General features: G+C 45.8%; 1 protein-coding gene across 2 annotated transcripts in view; it reads right to left on the bottom strand.

The window, feature by feature from the left end:
* Positions 1 to 23324, bottom strand: part of CNTROB (centrobin, centriole duplication and spindle assembly protein) — a 36479-nt gene continuing 13155 nt past the window's right edge. For both annotated transcript variants that reach the window (XM_060682668.2, XM_087891633.1), the window contains exons 8-20: positions 23125 to 23223; positions 21215 to 21430; positions 14275 to 14421; positions 13346 to 13479; positions 9154 to 9279; positions 7922 to 8102; positions 6925 to 7279; positions 5618 to 5781; positions 4906 to 4999; positions 2913 to 3095; positions 2237 to 2372; positions 1948 to 2026; positions 1 to 1038 (exon numbers count right to left, since the gene is read on the bottom strand). In XM_060682668.2, coding sequence (XP_060538651.2) covers positions 892 to 1038; positions 1948 to 2026; positions 2237 to 2372; positions 2913 to 3095; positions 4906 to 4999; positions 5618 to 5781; positions 6925 to 7279; positions 7922 to 8102; positions 9154 to 9279; positions 13346 to 13479; positions 14275 to 14421; positions 21215 to 21430; positions 23125 to 23223 — 2061 coding nt within the window. In that variant the 3' untranslated portion in view covers positions 1 to 891. The remainder of the gene's footprint in view (positions 1039 to 1947; positions 2027 to 2236; positions 2373 to 2912; positions 3096 to 4905; positions 5000 to 5617; positions 5782 to 6924; positions 7280 to 7921; positions 8103 to 9153; positions 9280 to 13345; positions 13480 to 14274; positions 14422 to 21214; positions 21431 to 23124; positions 23224 to 23324) is intronic.

Here is a 23324-nt window from a genome sequence, read left to right as displayed (position 1 = left end):
TTTGCTTAAAAACAACTCACAATGCCGTTTATTTAGAAAATAACCTTTTTACAAAAATAATGAACTCTGCAAAAAAGAGCAAACGTATAAAGCCAAGCCGGGCGTTCCTAGAACTGCGGTTTATCCAGAAGTAAACACGGCAAACCAGGTTTAAGATGCGCTTGAAACAAGCCGGGAACGAAAACGCAGGTTGGTTACGGAGAAGGTTACAAAGGCATCCGGTAACTTGACACTAAGAAAAAGCATCTTCCTTTTTCCTTTTGTTCAGGTGGAACAAAGCTGGGAAACAGAAGGCTCCAAATTTAAGATTTCTGGACTTTTAACTTCCCAGAATTCCCCAGCCAGAATTTTACCAGAATTCAGCATGGATAAGAAACAAATGTGGCTACTAAACTATCTTTATTGTGTTTTTTTTTAAAAAAATGGGATAATTTTCTTAATAGATAGCGGGTACGCAGTCGACGTAATATATCTTGATTTCAGCAAAATATGGGGGGGGGGAAGAGCTGGCTGGGGGAATTCTGGGAGTTGAAGTCCACAAGTCTTAAGCGGCTGTGTTTGGAGATTTCTGCTGTAGGAGAAGCAGCCGGGCTGGACTTCTTCTGCAAATGGACTGCAGAGATGGACCTCAGGAAGAGAAATCCCGACAGATGAGATCCCGAGAAGTGGATCTCTGGCAGCATCTGTTCTCCGTTATCCAGAAACGGCTGCCGTTTCTGAATTCTGCCAGAGCGAAGGCTTAAAACAACACGAACTTCCGTTCTCGGCCTTAATTTTAGATTCCTAGCTGCAGCAGACGGCAAAGCCGAGGGCGTCGTCGTCCACCTGCGTCGATCCAGCGGACAAAACAGGGAAGGGGGAACGGAGGGAAACGGTCCAGTCGCCAAGACGCTATCTCCACACGCTTCCTCCCCGACTGCTGCTGCTGCTGCGAGAGTGGGAGGCCAGCGAACCGGAGAGCTTCTTCCCCGTCTTCCCAGGAGCATGGGACTTCTCGCGACCAGGCCCTGAGCTGCCCGCCCGCCGGCTGGGAGGGCCCTGAGAAGGAAACAAGGACAGAGGCTGAAGCGTTCCCTGGGTCGGGATTTCCTTGTCCTGCCTTCTTTTCGAGTTAGGATCCTTGTCTGTCTTCCCAAGCCGAAGCCTGGGGTTGGACTAGAACAGGGGTCGGCAACCTTAAACACTCAAAGAGCCCCAAAGGTCCTAACCGGAAGCCCCCCATTCAATTCTGGAGCCAACCGGAAGTCCGGTTCCCCCACCATAGAGTCTCCTCCTAGCACAGCGTCCTTTTTCCTCTACCTATCGTAACTGAAAGCCCTATCAATTGTGGAGCCAATCGGCGACAGGGAGCCGCAGCAGAGGGATGAAAGAGCCACATGCGGCTCCAGAGCCACAGGTTGCTGACCCCTGGACTAGAAGACCTCCAAGGTCCCGTCCAACTCTGTTATTCTATTCGATTTCTATTTCTAATTAATTCTAATTCTAATTCATTCTAATTCTAGCTCGTCCCTGGCTCCATAAATACAGGTAGTTCTTGATTTACAACCATTTGTTTAGTGACCGTTTGAAATTACAACGGCGGGGAACAAAGGGATTCATGAATGGTTTTCACACTTACGACCGTGGAAGCATTCCCATGGTCACGTGATCAACATTCAAACCCTTGGTGACTGACTCGTATTTATGACGGTCGCGGTGTCCCGGGGTCACGTGATCCTCTTTTGCAACCTTCTGAACAGCAGAGTCGACAGGGAAGCCCGATTCGCTTAACAACTGTGTTACTAACTTAACAACGGCAGTGCTTCGCTTCACGACTGCGGCAAGAAAAGTCGTAAAACAGTGCGAAATTCCCTTAACGACCGTCTCATTTAGTAGCAGGAACTCTTTGGGCTCAATGGTGGTTGTAAGTCGAGGACCGCCTGTAATCATCTTGCAATTTGCACCTACCTCTTTCCTCATCGATTCGGACAATTTAGGATCGAGGTTCCGGCGGGCTGGCAGGATCCCATCCCCTTTGGTTTCTGGGCTGGATGCAAAAATCCCAAAATACAGGAGGAGGAGCCGTTAGAGCAAACCCCAGCCGCACACACACACACACACACACACACACACACACACACACACACCGTGAACTCTCTGCCCCTAGAAAAGTTGGGGCTGTCTCCTCCCTCTGCCTCACGGAGCCCAGAGGCATGAGGGGGTCACCCAGAGCAGAGAAGTGCAGCTTCCACCTTACCCGCTCTGCCCTATCCTGTGCAAGTATTTATACAGCTCTTCCGTGGAGGGGACGGGTCTCCCCTTGGCCTGGTACTGCTTCAGGAGGAGTGAGACGGCTGCCACGTGGTTGGGAGACAGGATGCCTTCTTCGTGGGCTGGGGGAGAAAGGAGAGGAGGGAGGGGAAGAGAGGGAGAGGAGAGAGGGAGAGGGGAAGAGGGGAGAAGGAGAGAGGGGGAGAGAAGGAGGGAGAGGGAGAGAGGGGAGAGAGGGAGAGAAGAGGGGAGAAAGAGGGAGAGGGAGAGAGGGGAGAAGGGGGGCAGGGGAAGAGAGAGGGAAAGAGATAAGAGAGATGGGGAGGAGGAGGAGAGGGGAAGAAGAGAGAAGGAGGAAGAGGAGGAGGTTGAGGAGAAGGAGGAGGGAAAAGGAGAGGAGAGGAGGAGGAGAGAGGAGGAGGAGAGAAGAGGAAGAGGAAGAGAGGAGGTGGTGAGGAGGACAGGGAGGGAGGGAGGGAGGAATCAAAAGAGGAAGAGAAAGAAGGAGAAGAAGGGGCAGGAAGAGGAGAGGGAGGAAATGGGAGAAGAGGAGGAGAAGGAGGAGGAGGAAGAAAAAGCAGCAAAGAGAAAAAATCAACCCGGGGCTCCAGGCGTGGCCAACTGGACCCACACTCAAGGCCCCTCCAGGAATGAGCACGCACCAACATGCTGTTTGGAGGGGCTCACTGGTTCCAGGCTTAAGCAGACCGGTCCAGATTTGGGCAGAGGGACTTTGGTTTTGTGGACGGCAGCGCTGCTGGGCGGCTGGATGCGAATCGTGCTGAAAGAGGGCTGCGCCGGATCCCAGAGGGCTGTGGACCGTTCGTGGTAAGACTGGGAGTTACCTGGGAAGAGAGCCAGGAAATCTTCAGGCGAGGCCTAAACGGCATCAAGAGTTTGGTGTAGCAACTAGAGCGACTTTTAAGACTTGTGGACTTCAACTCCCAGAATTCCCCAGTCAGGAAGGTTTACCAGAATGCAGCATGGATAGGACAAGAAGAAATGTACCATTTTTATTTTTTTTTTAAATTGGGAAACTTTCTTAGTAGATAGTGGGAATGCGGTAGATGTAATATACCTTGATTTCGGCAAAGTGAAAAAAAATAAAATAACCCATGACAACTTGAATTAATAAAACGAATTAGAGAGTGGGACAATTAAATGGGAACGTAATGTGCTGGCTGAGGAATTCTGGGAGTTGAAGTCCACAGATCTTTTTTTTTTTGTAATTTTTTTTATTAAAAAAACCCCACAAAGATAAAACATTGCATCTTTCCTTCTGCAGTGTGTCTTCTGGGTACATACATCTCTGTGCTACATCGTTCCTCGTTTATCACATCTTTCACATTCACATTAATTTTATAATATGTTAAGTACATTGAACATTTAAATATTTTACAATAAGTCCACAGGTCTTAAAAAGTTGCCAGAGTTGGGCATCCCTGCGTCCCTTTTCCCACGGGCTGTTCTCCAAATTCACAACAGTTCTCACCTTGCGCCAGGAATTCTGATCCATTAGCACTTGGTTCCTAATTATTTAATCTTTATCCATTTAAACACAGGTAGTCCTTGACTTACAACCGCTCATTTAGTGACCATTCAAATGTATAATGGCACTGAAAAAGTGACCAGTCCTCGCATTTATAACCAAGGCAGCATCCTCATGGTCAAAATTCGGGCATTTGGCCGCTGGCGTGTATTTATGACGGTTGGTTGCCCCATCCTGAGGTCATGGGATCATCACTGGTGACCTTCTCAGGTGGCTTCTGACAAGTCAAGTGAATGGAGGAAACCAGATTCGTTCAATAGAGCTGGGAGGGACTTTGGAGGTCTTCTAGTCCAACCCCCCCCTTGTCTGCTCAAGCAAGAGACAATTTTGGGACAAATGGCTGCCCCGTCTCTTCTCAAAAACCTCCAGCGATGAAGCACCCACAACGTCCAGTAGCAATCTGTTCCACTGGTTAATTGTCCTCACGGTTAGGACGAGTTTCCTTAATTCCTTAATAATTTTATTTATTTTCATGTCTAATGCTTATATATTTAATTGATCACGATTAATTCCTCAATCATTTCTCATTAACTCCTTAACGGCCACGCGATTCGCTTAAGAACGGCAGAGATTTCCTTATCCCACCAAGGCAGAAAAAGCGGGGGGGGGGATAAAATCAGGCATGCCTCATCTTGCTGAACCATAGAATTTCTGGTCACAAGTCGAGGATGACCTGCATTTAATGTTTTCACCACGTCCTTTTGCTTTTACGACGTGGCAAGAGAGGTGGAATTCAGATGGTTCGGGCGAACCGGTAGCTCCGATAATCAGCTGGCAACCACCCTATCCTGTCCTTTATTTCCTACTTTTTAGCGCATCTCAATCACGCGGCACAGCTGATTCCCCCCCCCCCTTCGCTATTCTATCTACCGTTGCTGACTTGGAAGGTAAGCAGCTGAGCTTCTAAATCCTCCATTTTCAGCTCACCAAACTGGTTCTTAAACCGGCAGCATCCCACCACTGCGTGGCAAGCTCAACTGTGAGACAGGCAGCATATAAACATAATAAATATATAAATATACAAGCAAAGGTTTGGAGATAACCAGAAGCTGCTAGGAGAGAACAGTCCTGGAAAAACAGAGGAGGGAGGCTGGCCGAGGGCTTACCGGCCTGTGTCCGATTCGTGGTACGGGGTGGGCTGTCCGTGGCACACGTCTCCTGCTGCGGGGCGCTTCCTTCGAAGTCTGAGTGGCTCAGAAGCTGTTGGGGTGAAGATCGCAGGCGGAAAAGGGTTAAAACACAAAAGCTTCACTTCCCATACCCCACTCCGGGTCAATTATCAGAAAAAAAGACAATAATAAGGTAAATAAACATTTTAGGAGAGTTTTTAGGGAGAAAAGATAGCGTTTTTAGCTTTGAAAACTTGCTTTAATAAGAAAGTTGAGTCACTCTCGACCCATACATATCACTATTTCTCAGCCTTGGCAAACTTTAAGATGTGTGAACTTCTTAAAAGTTGTATCCTGACTTGGGAATTCTGGGGATTGAAGTCCCACACGCCTTGAAAGTTGTATCCTGACTGGGGAATTCTGGGATTGAAGTCCCACACGCCTTAAAATTGTATCCTGACTGGGGAATTCTGGGAATTGAAGTCCCACACATCTTAAAAGTTGTATCCTGACTGGGGAATGCTGGGAGATGAAATCCACGTATTTTACAAGGTGCTGGGATTTGGGATGCACACATCTTCCACACACACCGCCAAGGTTGAGAAACACTGATTTCAATTCTGCTACAATTCCAACCAGCTGACATTACACACACAGACATACTCACACACACACACGTTTTCCCGCAGGCTACACAATGGCTCCTTACCAGCCGCACGTAGTAGTTTAAGTCCGGCTGGGGCCCCTGCGCCCCACCCTCTCCGGTGCTGGGCTGAGTGACCTCACTTTCGTTCCCTGCCAATTCTGGGCTGGAGTCATCCCTCTCATCCGCAAAAGGGTGTTCGGCCAGGTTTTCCGGGTGGAAATTCAAACCTGATCAGAAGAGAATAGAAAGAAGGAAGAAAAAAGGAAAAAAGAGAAGACGCAGATCTCAATCTTGGTTCAGACAAAAAATCCGTCCGTCAGTCCATCATCTCTCTCTTATCATATCCATTCCTCATCTGTCTGTCTCTCTGTCCTATCTGTCTCTCATCTATCTATCTATCCATCCATCATCTCTATCTACATATGTATTTATGTATGTATCTATCTTTTTTTTCTTTCTCTCTTTCTATCTCCATCCATCTATCCATTTATCATTCATTCATCCATCATTCATCCATCACCTGTATCTATCATCCATCTATCCAATATCTCTATCTATGTATCTCCATCCATCTATCCATTTATCATTCATTCATCCATCATTTCTATCATCTGTCCATCCATACATTATCTCTATCTACATATGTATTTACGTATATATCTTTTCTTTCTTTCTTTCTTTCTTTCTTTCTTTCTTTCTTTCTTTCTTTCTTTCTTTCTCCATCAATTTATAATTCAATCATCCATCATTCATCCATCATCTCTATCTACCTATCTATCTATCTATCTATCTATCTATCTATCTATCTATCTATCTATCTATCATCTATCTATCTTCTTTCTTTCTATCTCCATCCATCTATCCATTTATCATTCATTCATCCATCATTCATCCATCACTTCTATCATCCGTCCATCCATACATTATCTCTATCTACATATGTATTTACGTATATATCTTTTTTCTTTCTTTTTTTTTCTTTCTTTCTTTCTTTTCTTTCTCCATCAATTTATAATTCAATCATCCATCATTCATCCATCATATCTATCTATCTATCTATCTATCTATCTATCTATCTATCTATCTATCTATCTATTTTCTTTCTTTCTATCTATCTCCATCCATCTATCCATTTATCATTCACTCATCCATCATTCATCCATCATCTCTATCATCCACCCATCCGTCTTTATTATTTTTACAAAAACAGCAAAAATACCTAATATTCCTTCCTCCTTTTCCTATTTTCCCCACCAGAGAAAGAGATTGGCCCAAAGCCACCCATCCATCTTTCCTGCCTAAGACGGGACTAGAACTCCAAGCCTCCTTCTGCAGAGACCCTGCAAGGACGGCTTCCATGCGCCACGCACCTGATCCGGCGATGGTGGTGTCCGCCTGGGGGTCCAGCTGCTGGAAGCCCTGCTGGCTGAGGAGGCTGGAGTTGAGAATGTGGCTGAATTCGGAGGAGAGGCGCCCCACGTCCGGCACCAGGGGCAGAAACTGCCGGGAAGGGTCCCGCAGACATTTTTCGGGTCCCTCCGAGCCCCCCTGCAATTTGATCTGCTGATGGAGGACAGGCTGCAACGGCCCCACCTTGGCCCACGCCGGCTCCTTGCAGTCGCCCATGCCGGCATTGCTGCAGAGAGTCTCCCCTTTCAGGATCTTCTTGTGCGGGTCGGAGGGGGGCAGAAATCCCGACTCGGAGTCGGGGTCTGCTTGAGCCTCCTAACAAGGTCAAGGGGGAGAAGAAAAATCTGTTTAAAGCAGAGGCGTCCAACCTTGAACACTTTTTAAGACCTGTGGACTGCAACTCCCAGAATTCCCCAGCCAGCTCTTTTTTTTCCCCCCCACTTTGCTGAAATCAAGATATATTATGTCGACCGCATACCCGCTATCTATTAAGAAAATTATCCCATGGAAAAAAGTGCAATAAAGGTAGTCCAATAAACATTGGTTCTTATCCATGCCGGTAAACTCTGGCTGGCTGGGGAATTCTGGGAGTTGAAGTCCACTAGAACAGGGGTCTCCAACCTTGGCAACTTTAAGACTTGTGGACTTCCAACTCCCAGAATTCCCCAGCCAGCTCTTTTCCCCCCCACCCACTTTGCTGAAATCAAGATATATTACATCGACCGCATACCCGCTATCTATTAAGAAAATTATCCCATCGAAAAAAAAAGGGCAATAAAGATAGTCCAATAAACATTGGTTCTTATCCATGCTGAATTCCGGTAAACTCTGGCTGGCTGGGGAATTCTGGGAGTTGAAGTCCACAAGTCTTAAAGTTGCCAAGGTTGGAGACCCCTGTACTAGAAGACCTCCAAGGTCCTTTCTAGCCCTCCCCTCTCTCCTCTCCTATTCTCTCACCTGGCGCGGGGCTTTGGGCGAGGGCTGGAGGGAAGGGCCGCCGATGGCAAAGAGCCGGAGGGCCTCGTTCCAGTGGGACTGCATCATGGCCTGGAACTGGCTGACCATCTCAGCCCGCTGAGCCTCCAGGCGCCGGTACCTGGCCTTGAACTCTCGCAGGTCTTCCCGCAGCTTGGAGAGCCTGAAAGGCAAAAAAAAGGGGCGAGGAAAAATCAACTGAAGACGATGGGAAGCAGCCCCCCCCTTTTTTTTTTTTTCAAACTTAGGTCATCCTCCACTTACGAACGTTCGTTTTAATGAACCGTTCAAACTTACGACGACACTGGGAAAAGGGACTCTGAACCTCTTTTTACACTTTACGACCGTTGGATCCAGGGACTGACGGATGTGCAGGCAGTCCTTGACTCACGACCATTTGTTTAGTGACCGTTCAAAGTTATGACAGCACTAAGGGACTCAGGACCATTTTTCACACTTAACGACCATTGGATGCAGGGGCTGATGAATCTGCCTGGCTGTCCTCGACTTCAGACCATTCGTTTAGTGGCCAGTCATAGTTACGACGGCCCTGAAAAACCTAGGACCGTTTTTCACACTCATGACCATCCCTGCGGTCAGGCGATCAAAATTGAGACTCTTGACAACTGGATCATATTTATGACGGTCACAGTGTCCCGTGATCCCATTTTGCAACCTTCTGATGAGCAAAGCCAATGGGGACTTAACAACAGTGTGACTAACCACTGCAGTGATTCACTTAACAACTGTGGCAAAAGGTCGTAAAATGGGGCAAAAGGCGCTTAACGAATTTTTCACTTAACAGAAATGTTGGGCTCAATTGTGGACGTAAGTCGAGGACTACCTGTGGTACCAGCCTTTAAAAACCACCCCATTGTGAGTTTTGCCCCATTTTCTTGCCACTGTTATTAAATGAATCACTGAGGTTAAGTTACTAAGACGGTTGTTAAGTGAAGCAGTTTTCCCCACTGGCAGAAGGACGCAAAAAAGGGATCACGTGACCTGGGAAACTGCGACCGTCATAAATGTGAGTCAGTTGCCAAGCGTCTGATTTTTGATCACATGACCACGGCAACGGTCATAAGTGTGAAACAGTCGTAAGTCACTTTTTCCCGATGCTGTCATAACTTCGAATGGTCCCTCAGTGAACTGTTAGAAGCCGAGGACTACCTGTGAAGAGATTTCGGGGGCACCGCAAACCTTGGGAAGGCTACCTATGCTCGTAGTCCTCAGTGAGGTGCTTCTGTTGAGCCTCCTTCTCGGCCAGATCCAATTTGAACTGAGCCAGCTGTTTCGCCAACTCTTTCTCGTGGTGGCTGCTTAGCTCCAACAACTGCTTCCTGCAAAATAAATAAATAAATAAATAAATAAATGAATAAATAAATAAATAAATAAATAAATAAATAAATAAATAAATAAATATGAAAATAAATATGAAAATAAACGTCTTTTCCACCAAGCAAATAAATATCTCTTTGCAAATTCCACAAAGTAGCCAGCAATAAGCCGTGAGAGAATCAATCATCATCTTCTTTTAATGATCCCTTGCAGGGTGGAGTCGAGGCAACTGAATGTTTACTGGCCGGATGCCTTTCCTGTTGCCAGTGTGGAGTTTTGTTCAGCAGATATATTCTCATCGTGCCCAGAGAGAGAAATATCTTCCTCTACCTAGGATTGAACTCACAGCCTCCTGACTGTGAGGTGAGAGCTCCCATGAGAGAATCAATTGTCTATCTAAAAGAAGTAGAAAAATGTTTATATGTAAAAATAAGGATCGTTTATCCCTCACTCAAAAGGAGATTTTAAATCCTGCCTTGTAGCCCATCTTGGATTGCTCACTGTTATTTCTGCATTTTATTGTCCAAGATAAAGATTTTTAAAAAATAACAATAAAGGTGCTTTAGCAGGCACCAAGGAACGAAGGTGCCTTGTTAATTCTCAAATTACTTTTTGTATCTCCTTAAAGCTATAAACCACAGAGCGTGGAATTGTTTTTACGGATGTTTCCGCATCTCTCCAATCCTTCTGGGTAGATTAGAGAATAAATACTTTAAATAAAGTTTTGAATGGATCTCGTCTCTTGTCTAAAGCCGTTTAGATTAACAAATCAAACCAACAGAGACAGACTGAGGAATCCATGCAGCGGAACAGCGTTAAGAGCATTATTCTGAATTTGTGATATTTTGAGCAACATTCTGAGGATTTTTCTCCTTGAGTTGTTAGATAAGGAACTTGTCAATTGCAGACCCCAAAAACAGGAAGATTTAAGAATATCGGCGTGATAAGAGGATAGGGAGGAAATAATAAATCATCCATTAATTTTGATGAAGGAGAATAAGACACCTCAAGTCCTTGCCTTGGGAAATAAAAAGTTTTAGATCTAAAGGAAGAGACTGGCCAAACATTTGAATTTTGGAAAAAAAGCTTTCTCTTTAAAATTCCTCAACTGGACTTTCAAGAAAAATCATAATTGGGGAGGGGAAGGGGAAATAAGCGTTCCCTTTTTAATGTCACACCCTGTGCGATGCTAGTCCTCACTGGGGAATATTTCTATGCCACAACTAAAATGCCAGTCTGCCACTTGGCTGTTGTACAAGTCATAAAAAGGGGGATTTAAGTTAGAAGGGAACTGCACTTAGAAATATAAGGCCCCAAGGCAGGAGTCATACTGCCTTGTCAATCATACCAATTGTCCAATCTTTTTTTGAAAATAGAAGATAGATAGGTGATAAATAGAGACGATAGATAAATAATAGGAGATAGATGATATAGAGAGATGATGAATAGAAATGATGAAGATAGATAAATAGATAGATAAGATAGACAGATGATATAAATGATGATAGATAGATAGATGATAAGTAGGTAGGTAGGTAGGTAGGTACCCTGTTTCCCCCCAAATAAGACATCCCCTGATAATAAGCCCAATCGGGCTTTTGAGTGCATGGCAATAAGGCTGAGCACTTATTTCAGGGTTCAAAAAAATATAAGACAGGGTCTTATTTTCGGGGAAACACGATAGGTAGGTAGGTAGGTAGGTAGGTAGGTAGGTAGGTAGATAGATAGATAGATAGATAGATAGATAGATAGATAGATAGATAGATAGATAGATACCCTGTTTCCCTGAAAACAAGACATCCCCTGATAATAAGCCCAATCGGGCTTTTGAGCGCAAGTGCTAAAATAAGCCCCCCCCGAAAATAAGCCCTCCCCAACAATATTTAAACGCAGTGCTGGAAATCAGGTAGGGCAGCAAGAGGAGCCCCATCTTGCTCCACGCATCCCAAAATAATAAGACCTCCCCGAAAATAAGGCCAAGCACTTATTTTGAGGTTCAAAAAATATAAGATAGATAGATAGATAGATGATAGACAGATGATATAGAAGATAGATTGATAGATATAGATGATAGACAGATGTTATAGATGATAGATAGATAAATAGATAGATAGATAATGATGATAGGTAGGTAGATAGGTAGATATAGATGATAGATAGATATAGATGATAAATAGATGATTGATAAATAGATAGATGATAGATAGATAGATAGATAGATAGATAGATAGATAGATAGATAGATATGATAGAAAGATATAGATAGATAGAAAGAAAGAAGATATATATATATATATATATATATATATATATATATATATATATATATATATATATATATATATATACATACACACACACACATAAATACATATGCAAAAAATTAAAATCTTGGGTGTTTTCCCGCGTCATTGTAAATAAGTTGGTTAAAATATTTAAAATCCTGGTTAAAATCCCAGCTTAAAATCTTCTAAAAATCCTTACAGAGCACTCTGCAAGGTCCTTTAAAACCTCAGCTAAAATCCTCCCACTGACTTTAAAAGTTTTTCTTAAAGCAACGTTTCGACAGGCTCACAACCCTGTCATCTTCAGGCTCTTGTTTCATGTAGAAGCGATGGGTTCTCTGTTGCGAGGTCGGAGCTGTCGCTTATCTATATTTGCTGCATAAATACATATGTAGATAGAGATAATGTATGGATGGACGGATGATAGAGATGATGGATGAATGATGGATGAATGAATGATAAATGGATAGATGGCTGGAGATAGATAGATGATATAGATGATATAGATGATATAGATAGATAGATAGATAGATAGATAGATAGATAGACAGACAGACAGACAGACAGACAGACAGACCAACAATAGATTAATGGATGGATGAATGGATGATAAATGGATAGATGGCTGGAGATAGATAGATGATATAGATGATAGATAGATAGATAGATAGATAGATAGATAGATAGATAGATAGATAGATAGATAGATAGATAGACGGACCAACAATAGATTAATGGATAAGGTAGATGAATGGATGAATGGATGCAGACAGACAAACAAACAGATAGATCATAGAATCAGAGGACTGGAAGGGACCTTGGAGGTCATCTAGTCCAACCCCCAGGGACCCCAAGGCAAGAATCCTTATACCCGCCTGAACAAATGGTTGCCCAATCTTTCCCTGAAGGAGCCTGAGTGGCGCAGCAGACTAATGCTACTGTTAAAGGTAGTAGTTAGCTTCCAGTTGCCTGCAATTTCTGCTGGTTCGAATCTCTCCAAGGCTCAAGGTTGACTCAGCCTTCCATCCTTTCTAAGGTAGATAAAATGAGGACCCGGTTTGTGGGGGCAATAAGCTGACTTTGTATAAAATATACAAAAGAATGAAGGCTATTGCTTAGCGCATTGTAAGCCGCCCTGAGTCTCCGGAGAAGGGCAGCATATAAATAAAAAATAATAATAATAATAAAAAAAAAAAATGAAGTCCACCTTTTGCCATTTTCATGTAGGGCTTCCCCAAGCCCTTAAAACTCTTGCAAGGTTTCCTCTCCAAGTTTAGAAAGTGATCTTATTCCCTGCCTTTGCATTTCTCCTCCCCCTGGAGCTAAGGAGGGAAAGAGGAGAATTGTGGCTTTGTGAGTCACGCAACCACAACTTGCAAACCCTCTAGCCAACCAAAAAGCGAGAGACACACACACCGCAATGTTGCCAGGTCAGGCTTGAATATTGACAGGGAAAAATGGCAAAATTTTACTTCCATCAATGAAAGAAGAACTGCAGGCAGAAGGCAAGGAAAGAAGGGACCGAATAAACCCACCTACACAATTCAAAAAACGGGAGGAACTTGGATTCAAGGACCTGGACTTTTGAAAAAGAAATAAAAGGAAGAATTTTTTTTTTTACTAGAAAACTAAAGATTTAAGATCTCGAGAGATCTTTCCTGGAAGGGAATTCCAAATTCCAAAAAGATGTCAACTGTCAATCAAAGCAAAGATGGCCAAGAAAGAAATGCGGGGAGGGGGAAAGTGGGGAGGGGAGAGATGGGCCGCCACCACGTCCTCCCACCTGTGTTGCTCTCGCACAGCGCTCATTTGGCGCAAGCTGTCCTCGTGAACCTCGGCCAGCCGCTCCGTCACCCGCTGTTCTAAGGCTACCTTCAGCTCCGACTCCAGCTTGGCCTTCTGGGTCTCGAAACGGGCCTGCAAAGAGAAAGGGGGAAAGACCTACATTGGAGGAGGGGGAGAGGGGCGGGTTTCCTTGGGGCTCTCGGAGCTTGGCTGTTCGCCCGCCGACGTCTCATGACCCAGCTAGGGAATGTCATCAGTGATAGAAAGGAGTGAGGTTGGAGGAGGAGGAAGAAAAAGATTATGGGGTCCTTGGTGCTCTCTGAGCTTGGTGGTTTTCTTGCAGACGTCTCATGACCCAGCTAGGGAATGTCATCAGTGCTAGAAAGGAGTGGGGGGTGGGGGAGGAGGAAGAGTTGGTGGAGGACTGTGGACTCCTTGGTTGCTTTCTTGCAGACGTTTCATGACCCAACTAGGGAATGTCAACAGTGCTGGGAGGAGGAGGAGGAGGAGGAAGGAGTGGTGGGGAAGAGGAGGAGGAAAGGACTGTGGTATTCTTAGTGCTCTCTGAATTTGGTTGCTTTCTTGCAGACATTTCATGACCCAGCTGGGGAATGTCATCAGTGCTAGAAAGGGAGGAGGAGGAGGAGGAGGAGGAGGAGGAGGAGGAGGAGGAGGAGGAGGAGGAGGAGGAGGAAGACGATGATGACTGTGGGGTTCTTGGCGTTCTCTGAGCTAGGTTGCTCTCTTGAAGACCTCTCATGGCCTTACTCGGTAACTTCATCAATGCAAGTGTGGGGATTTGCTCCTTGTCTTGCCAGCGGTGGTGAGGATGTGCTCTACATTGAATTTCATTCTGCTAGTTAAGATTTCATTTCGTGAGTTAGTTAGTTAGTTAGTTAGTTTAGGTTGTGCCCCCCCCCGTTTTACCTTCAGCAAGCTCATCTCCATCTTCAAGGTGTCCCTCTCGCGCCGTACGGTCTCCAGGTCGGCCTGCAGGCCCTGCATTTCCGCCTGCGCCGTAGACAGGACCTGTTGGGCCTCCAGGGCCTTCTGAGCTTCCCGCTGGGCCACCATCTAGACGGGGACAGAGACAAGCGGAGTGTCGACCCTGACGGCGGCCGAACTGTGGCCATTTTTTTTTTCTTTTCCGGTAGTTTTTCTCTTCCCCACGGCTTCAGGGCTGACACAGCTGGGGTGTCGTAGCCTAAATCAAATTCTTTCCCTTGGGAGTCAAGGACAACGGTGGAGATGACCGAGAGGTGGAGATCGAGGTCACCTAGCAACCGGTACTGCGTGCTGATTGGACCACGTGACTGGTGACTCGAGGGGGGGGGGAGTGACAAAGTTTGACTTTTAATTGGGTGTAAAACCGGGCGGGAACCCAGAGCCGGTATGTATGTATGTATGTATGTATGTATGTATGTATGTATGTATGTATGTATGTATGTATGTATGTATTTATTTATTTATTTATTTATTTATTTATTTATTTATTTATTTATTTATTTATTTATTATTAATTAATTATATTTCTATACTGCCTTTCTCCCGTAGGACTCCAGGCGGTGTACAGTCAAGAAAAATAGAGACACACAAACATCATAAAATTGCTAATTAAAATTATTACTTAGTTTGGTCAATCAACCAGCGACGTGCCCAATTTGATAGGTCCCAATAAAATATACTTTATACCTATGTAAAAGATGTAAAGTCAATGGGGAAGACAGATTCGCTTAACGACGGCACGAATCACTTAACAACTGCGGCGGAAGGGTCGTAAAAGGGGGCAAAACTCACTTAAGGACTGCTTTGTGGTCCTAAGTCGGAGGCTACCTAATATACACAGCATTTGGAGAAAGAAAAAGCCTTTTTTTTCCCCCTGTAGCCCAGCATTAGCGATGACCATTTAACAGATTAACAGAGTTGGAAGGGACCTTGTAGGTCATCTAGTCCAACCCCGCCCAAGCAGGAGACCATGAGGGACAATGCCTCACGAAAACTCATTAATAAGCCTTAAAAAAAGCATAAACCCTACGTCCGTGAGGGACACATTAATGAGGACTTCTGGGTTTATCAATCTGGCATATCGTGCCACTGAAATTGCATCTGGAAGGTAGGGGTGCATGAAGTCCTCGATTTACGACCAGTCAGGACTAGAATTTATGCTGCTAAGCCAAGAGGTTGTTAAGGGAGTCACATGTTTTTGGCCACGACTGCTACGCAAATCACTGCACTTGTTGCATGAATCGTCAGGTGATGGTGAGTTCTAGTCCTGCTTTAAGAATGAAAGCCTGGAGGGTGACTTTGGGCCAATCACCAGGAGACGGTGAGTTCTAGTCCTGCCTGAAGCATGGAAGGCGGCTGGGTGACTTTGGGCCAATCACCAGGAGATGGTGAGTTCTAGTCCTGCCTGAGTTATGAAAGGCGGCTGGGTGACTTTGGGCCAATCACCAGGAGACGGTGAGTTCTAGTCCTGCCTGAAGCATGGAAGGCGGCTGGGTGACTTTGGGCCGATCACCAGGAGACGGGGAGTTCTAGTCCTGCCTGAGTTATGAAAGGCGGCTGGGTGACTTTGATCCAATCACCAGGAGACGGTGAGTTCTAGTCCTGCCTGAAGCATGGAAGGCGGCTGGGTGACTTTAGGCCAATCACCAGGAGACGGTGAGTTCTAGTCCTGCCTGAGTTATGAAAGGCGGCTGGGTGACTTTAGGCCAATCTCTAGGAGACAATGAATTCTAGTCCTGCTTTAGGCAGGAAAGAAAGCTAGTGACTTTGAACCAATCACCAGGAGACTGGGAGTTCTTGTTTCACCTTACAGATGAAAGCTGGTCAGGTGAGTTTAAGCCAGTCCCTCTCTCTTAGCCCTACCCACCTCACAGGGTTGTTGCTGTGAGGAAAATAGGCGGAAGGAAGGAGTATTGAGTACATTTACCACCTTGGGTTATTTCTAAAAATAAATGAAGGCGGGATGGAAATAAATGAATAGAATTTAGAGGAAAAAAATTAAAACAAGCCAAGGTTTGTGGCAACCCCAGTTACCAAGGGAAAGTGGCACCTTGCAGGATCAAAATATATTTTGCTGATGGATGAAACATTACTTTATATTGTATAAAATTCAATAAGGTATTATATAAAAAATACATTTTACGGAAAACTTTGTCCCTACCAGAAGGGCTAGACTACGGCCCCCAGTATCCCCAGCCAGCCCATTTGCAGGAGAGTTGAGGGTGATGGTAAGTACAGGTAGTCCTTGCCTTACGACAGTTCATTTAGTGACCGTTCGAAGTGACCATGGCCACAAAAAAAAGGGACTTGCGACCATTTTACCCACTTTAAGCCCCTCGTAGCATCCCGTGAGTTACGTTCGGATGCTTGAGAGCTGACTCACATTTACGACGGTTGCTATGTCCTAAGGACACGTGATCCTCTTTTGCGGCCTTCTGACAAGCCAAGTCCGGGGGCTGGGTGGGTATGTGGGGACCCAGATTCACTCAAGAACCGTGTGACTAACTTAACAACTTCAGCGATTCAATTAAACAACCGTGGCCAGAAAAGTCGTAAAATGGGGCAAAAACTCAACTCGACAAATTTCTCACTTAACAACATAAAATTTTTGGGCTCCGTGGTGGTCGTAAGTCGAGGACTATCTAGCCACATCCGCATTCAGACACACAATCTGGCATTATATCTTTGAGGCATTCCAGAAACCAGCTCAGCCAAAAAAAAAAAAAACAGTGTTTCTCCACCATGGCAGTTTGAAAATGTGTGGACTTCAACTCCCAGAATTCCTCAGCCAGCCCCCCCCCAGTTATCCCCACTGAGGGATTCTGGGAACTGAAGTCCCACTGCCAAAGTTGAAAAACACAGCAAGAAAGGAGGCTGTTCCTTTAAGAAACTTCTTAAAAACTCCCAAGCAGTTTAAAGCTACACATCCTTATTTTCAGCACCTTTATTCCCCCCCCCCCCCATTATCCTGCCTTTCCTCTGAAGCTCAAAGGACTAATCACTGAGGACTAGAAACTTCCCAGGGCAAAACCTGAAAGGCAGGTAAGGCACACACACACACCCAAAAAAAATCACTCTATTTATCTATTTATTATGCATTAGATTTTTATCCTGTCTTTACAAGTAACTCAAGATGGTGAATATACCTCCTCTCCTGCTCCTATTTTCTCTTCAACAACAACCCTGTGAGGTGAGTTGGGCTCAGGGAGAGGGAGTGTCACCCAGGCAGCTTTCATGCCTAAAATGAGACTAGAATTCATCCTCTCCTGGTGATTGGCCCAAAGTCTTCCAGCCAGTTTTCATGGCTAATGTGGGACTAGAACTCCCGAATCCTGGTGATTGGCCCAGTCACCTAGCTGGCTTTCATGGCTAAAGTGGGACTAGAACTCCCGTCTCCTGGTGATCGGCCCAAAGTCACCTAGCCGGCTTTCATGGTTAAAGTGGGACTAGAACTCCTGTCTCCTGGTGATCAGCCCAAAGTCACCTAGCCGGCTTTCATGGCTAAAGTGGGACTAGAATTCCTGTCTTCTGGTGATTGGGCCAAAGTCACCTAGACGGCTTTCATGGCTAAAGTGAGACTAGAACTCCCATCTCCTGGTGATTGGCCCAAAGTCACCTACCTGGCTTTCATGCCTAAGGCAGGACTAGAACTCACCATCTCCAAGCGATTGGCCTAAACCGTCACCCAGCCGGCTTTCATGCCTAAAGTGTGACTAGAACTCCCAGGCTCCTGGATTCTAGCCTAGTGCCTTTACCACTATACCACACCGGCTCTTCGCTGATGCTGCGACTCTTTTAATTTCCCTCCCAAATCTGTTATCCTCCGCTTAATGACGGGCGAGGGGCCTCTTTACCTCCCAAGTTTTGCAAGCTAGAGCGATTTCAAAGCTGAGACCTGGTCACTGCCACCACTTACAGTTTGGGAAGGCCGCCGTTTTTCCACCTCGCGGCTGGCCCCAATTAGCTGCAATTCCTCCCAGACCTGGTGCTCCATTGCAAACCCAAGCCTTCCCTGGAATGGAGTTCTTCAAGGTGGGGTCAAGGGGTAACCCGGCCAGGAAAGGCCCATCATTGTGCCAAATTGGGTGGGCGTGGCCCCCTTGCTCCTCTGGGGAGCCAGCTATCTATCCCCAGATAGAGGAAGTCAAAAAAAGAAAGAAAAAAAGAAGAAGGGAAGAAGGGATTTAGGGAGTCTGCAACCAGCTCAGGAAGATTGGGATAACAAGGGGCAGGAAGAAGGCAAGTGAGAAAGCTGATGGGAAAGCTGACAATAAGAATAAGGAGCCTGGTGGTGCAGCGGACTAAACTACTGTTAAAGTAGTATTCAGCTGCCTGCAATTACTGCGAGTTCAATTCTCACCAGGCTCAAGGTTGACTCAGCCTTCCATCCTTCCGAGGTAGGTAAAATGAGGACCCGGTTTGTGGGGGCAATAAGCTGACTTTGTATAAAATAGAACACCGCTTAGGGTGGGCCAAAAAGCCCTACTAAGCAGATATATACAAAAAGTATGAAGGCTGTTGCTTAAAAAGCATTGTAAGCCGCCCTGAGTCTCCGGAGAAGAGCGGCATATAAATCGAACTAATAAATAATAATAAATGGCTTTTTTTTTTTTTGGCTTTTGGCTTTAATTTATATGCCGCCCTTCTCCGGAGACTCAGGGCGGCTTACAAGGCGTTAAGCAATACCCTTCATACTTATATACTAAAATATTCGTATATTTTATACGAAGTCAGCTTATTGCCCCCACAATCTGGGTCCTCATTTCACCTACCTTAGAAAGGATGGAAGGCTGAGACAACATTGAGCCTGGTGAGATTTGAACTTGCAGTAATTGCAGGCAGCAGATGTTAATAACAGTGCTTTAGTCCACTGTACTACAGGCTCTTTTAATAATAAATATATAATAAATAATAAATAAATAATAAATATTATAAGAATGCAGGAAAAGATGCTAATTGAGAAAGCTGATGGGTTAGCTCTTGTGCAACATGATTCTCTAATTTCTTTCTTTGTCTCCTGCCTTCCTTATTTTTTACGAATAACTCAAGGCGAGGAACATATCCAACAAACCTATTTTTCCCACAACAACCCTGTGAGGTGGGTGGAGCTGAGAGAGAGGGAATAGCCTAAGGTCATTAAGCCAGCTTTCATAGTGAAGGTGGGACTAGAACTCACCATCTCCTGCTGATTGGCCCAAAGGCATCTAACCAGCTTTCATCGCTAAGTCAGGACTAGAACTCGGACTAGAAGAAGACTGCGGGGTCCTTGGTGCTCTCTGAGCTGGGTTGTTTTCTTGCAAACATTTCATGACCCGACTAGGTAACATCATCAGTGCTAGAAGGAAGTGGAGGAAAAGGAAGAGGGGGAGGGGGAGGAAGAAGGTGAAGAGGGAGAGGAGGAAGGGGAGGAAAAGGTTGAAGAGGAGGAGGGAGGAAGAAGACGGTGGGGTCCTTGGTGCTCTCTGAGCTTGGTTGTTTTCTTGCAAACATTTCATGACCCGACTAGGTAACATCATCAGTGCTAGAAGGAAGTGGAGGAAAAGGAAGAAGGGGAGGGGGAGGAAGAAGGTGAAGAGGGAGAGGAGGAAGGGGAGGAAAAGGTTGAAGAGGAGGAGGGAGGAAGAAGACGGTGGGGTCCTTGGTGCTCTCTGAGCTTGGTTGTTTTCTTGCAAACATTTCATGACCCGACTAGGTAACATCATCAGTGCTAGAAGGAAGTGGAGGAAAAGGAAGAGGGGGAGGGGGAGGAAGAAGGTGAAGAGGGAGAGGAGGAAGGGGAGGAAAAGGTTGAAGAGGAGGAGGGAGGAAGAAGACGGTGGGGTCCTTGGTGCTCTCTGAGCTGGGTTGTTTTCTTGCAAACATTTCATGACCCGACTAGGTAACATCATCAGTGCTAGAAGGAAGTGGAGGAAAAGGAAGAGGGGGAGGGGGAGGAAGAAGGTGAAGAGGGAGAGGAGGAAGGGGAGGAAAAGGTTGAAGAGGAGGAGGGAGGAAGAAGACGGTGGGGTCCTTGGTGCTCTCTGAGCTTGGTTGTTTTCTTGCAAACATTTCATGACCCGACTTGGTAACATCATCAGTGCTAGAAGGGAGGAAGAGGAGGAGGGAAAGGGGGAGGAAGAGGGTGAAGAGGGGGAGGAGGAGGGGAGGGGGAGGAGGCGAGGAAGAAGACGGTGGGGTCCTTGGTGCTCTCTGAGCTTGGTTGTTTTCTTGCAAACATTTCATGTCCCAACTATTTATTTTATATTTATTTTATTTCGAATTTATATACCGCACCTTCTCCCGAGGGACTCGGGGCGGTGTACAGCCAGATAAAAACATACAACACAAACATTAAAAACAATTAAAAGGATATATATTAATTTGGCCCCAATTTAAAATAACAAACCAATTAAAAATATTTTAAAAATATGTTAAAAAATATGTTAAGCCAGCCCGGCTGAAAAAAAGAAAGTTTTAAGGGTAACATCATCAGTGCTAGAAGGGAGGAGGAGGAGGAGGAGGAGGGGGAGGAGGAGGAGGAGGAGGAGGGGGAGGAGGAGGCGAGGAAGACGACGGTGGGGTCCTTGGTGCTCTCTGAGCTTGGTGGTTTTCCTGAAGACATTTCACGACCCAACTAGGTAACATCATCAGTGCTCAAACCGGCCTCTTAGCTTTACGCTGTTGTCTTTCGCTTTACCCCCCCCAAAAAAAGCCAAGCGGCCTTCTTGGAAGTCAACCTTAAGAGTGGGGGGCTAACTCTCTACTCCCTCCTTCCGCAAAGATGGATGCTTGGGCCCGAGTTCAAATTCTGCCTTTGGCTGCCGAGAGCCGCCACCCGCACCACCCAGACGAGGCGGGGCCGAGAAGAGGCTTCCGCCCTCACCTTCTCCTTCTCGAGGTGCAGCCGGCTCTCCTCCTGCGCCGTCTGGTGCCGCTGTTCCAGCTCTTTCTCCCGCTGGGCCCAGCTCCTCTGCTGCTCCTCCAGGGTGGCCCGCAGGACGTCCTGCTGGCGCCGTTCCAGATCCCACTCGGCTTCCAGGCTCTGCACCCGGACACGTTCTGCCTCCAAGCTGCAGGACAGGGTGGCCTTTTCCTTCTCCTGGGGGGGCGGGGGGAGGAGGGGAGGGAAACAGAGGAGAAAAGGCTCATCTTTGGTGCAGCTGGTTTGCAGACGTTATTCTTAGCTCTCGTTAACCCTGGTTTACCGAATAACAGAGTTGGAAGGGACCTTGGAGGTCTTCTAGTCCAACCCTCTTCTCAAGCAGGAAACCCTCTACCGTTCCAGACAAACGCCTGTCCCATCTCTTCTTTAAAAACCTCCGGCGTTGGGAGCGTTCACAATTTCTGGAGACAAGTCAATCCACTGGTTAATAAGAAAGGCTTAAGAAGAAATTTTAAATGTCTTAATTGGTTTGTATTTTTAATTTTGGGCCAAATTTATATATATTTTAATTGTTTTTAATATTTGTATTTCATGTTTTTTTAATTCTGGCTGTACACCGCCCTGAGTCCTCAGGGAGAAGGGCGGTATATAAATTGAAAAAATAATAATAATAATCAGTGAATTAACAGTGAATTTTCTGTTAGTATTCACTTATTATTGATCAGTGGATAAACCGAATAAAACATCCACGGCTGTGTAGCCTGTTGCTTTACAACGGGGGTCTCCAAACTTGAGACTTAACTTAACTTAAGACTCGTGGCCTTCAACTCCCAGAATTCCCCAGCCAGCTCTTTTTTTTTTTCCCTTCACTTTGCCGAAGTCAAAAAGATATATGACGTTTAGTGCATACCCACCATCTGTGAAGGAAGTTACCCTATGTGGCTGGCTGGGGAATTCTGGGAGTTGAAGTCCGCATTAGTGGTGGGTTGCTACCAGTTTGTCTGATCTGGTGGCGGCAGGAGGCTCCTCCCACCTGCCTGGATGTCTCTGCACGTGTAGAAGCTTCTGTGTGCGCGCGCATGCACACAAGCAAACCGGTAGCGTCCGAAATTGAAACCCACTACTGGTCCACGTGTCTTAAAGTGACCAAGGTTGAACACTCCTGGATTACAGATTGCAAGGTTTGGCTCTACCAGTCAGGTGAAACCTTTAATGCAAGGTCAGCCTCAAAATCAACCCTCCCTCCCTCCCTCCCTTCCTCTCTCTATCTTTTTCTCTTTGTTTCTCTCTCTCTCTCTCTCTCTCCTACTCTCTCTGTTTCTCTCTTCCTTTCTCTCTCTCTCTGTCCCCTGCTTTGTCCCTGTTTTTCTCTTCCTCGCTCTGTCGCTCTCTTTCTCTCTCCCCCTCTCTCTGCCTTTCTCTTTGTTTTTTCTCTCCCTCCATTCCTTCCTCTCTTTTTGTATTTTTCTCTTTCTCTCTTCCTCCCTTTCTCTCTGTCCCTCTCTCTTTCTCTCTCCCTCCCCCTATCTCTCCCACTTCTCTCTCTTTTTCTCTTTGTTTCTCTTTCTCTCATTCCCACTCTCTGTTTCTGTTTCTGTTTCTCTCTTCCTTTCTTTCTCTTTCTCTCTCTCTCTCTCTCTGTCCCCCGCTCTGTCCTTCTCTGTTTTTTCTCTCTCTCTCCCTTTCTTTGTCCCTCTGTTTTTCTCTTCCTTGCTCTCTCTCTGTCCCTCTCTCTCTGCCCCGCTCTTTTTTTCTCTCTCTCTCCCTCCATCCCTTCCTCTCTCTCTTTGTCCCTGTTTTTCTCTTTCTCTCTCTTCCTTTCTCTCTGTCCCTCTTTCTCGCTCCCCTCCCTCCGTCTTACACACCACACACACACACACACACACACACAGAGAGAGAGCAGCTCTTACCAAGATCTCTTTCTCCCTGCAGTACTGGCTGGCCAACTGCTGATCCCGGTTGAGGGAGGACAAGGCCTGCTGGAGCCGCCCTTCCAGCTCTGACATTTTCTAAAGAAGAACAAAACCGACATGGAAGATCCTTCAGGACGGATCCAACTTGGAAGCACAGGTAGTTAGTCCTCGACTTACGACCCCCGATCAAGCCCAAC

Source organism: Pantherophis guttatus, chromosome 4 (genome assembly GCF_059756535.1).
Source record: "Pantherophis guttatus breed Tessera chromosome 4, ASM5975653v1, whole genome shotgun sequence".
NCBI classification, from domain to species: Eukaryota; Metazoa; Chordata; class Lepidosauria; order Squamata; family Colubridae; genus Pantherophis; species Pantherophis guttatus.
This window is presented reverse-complemented; position numbering and strand designations above follow the sequence as displayed.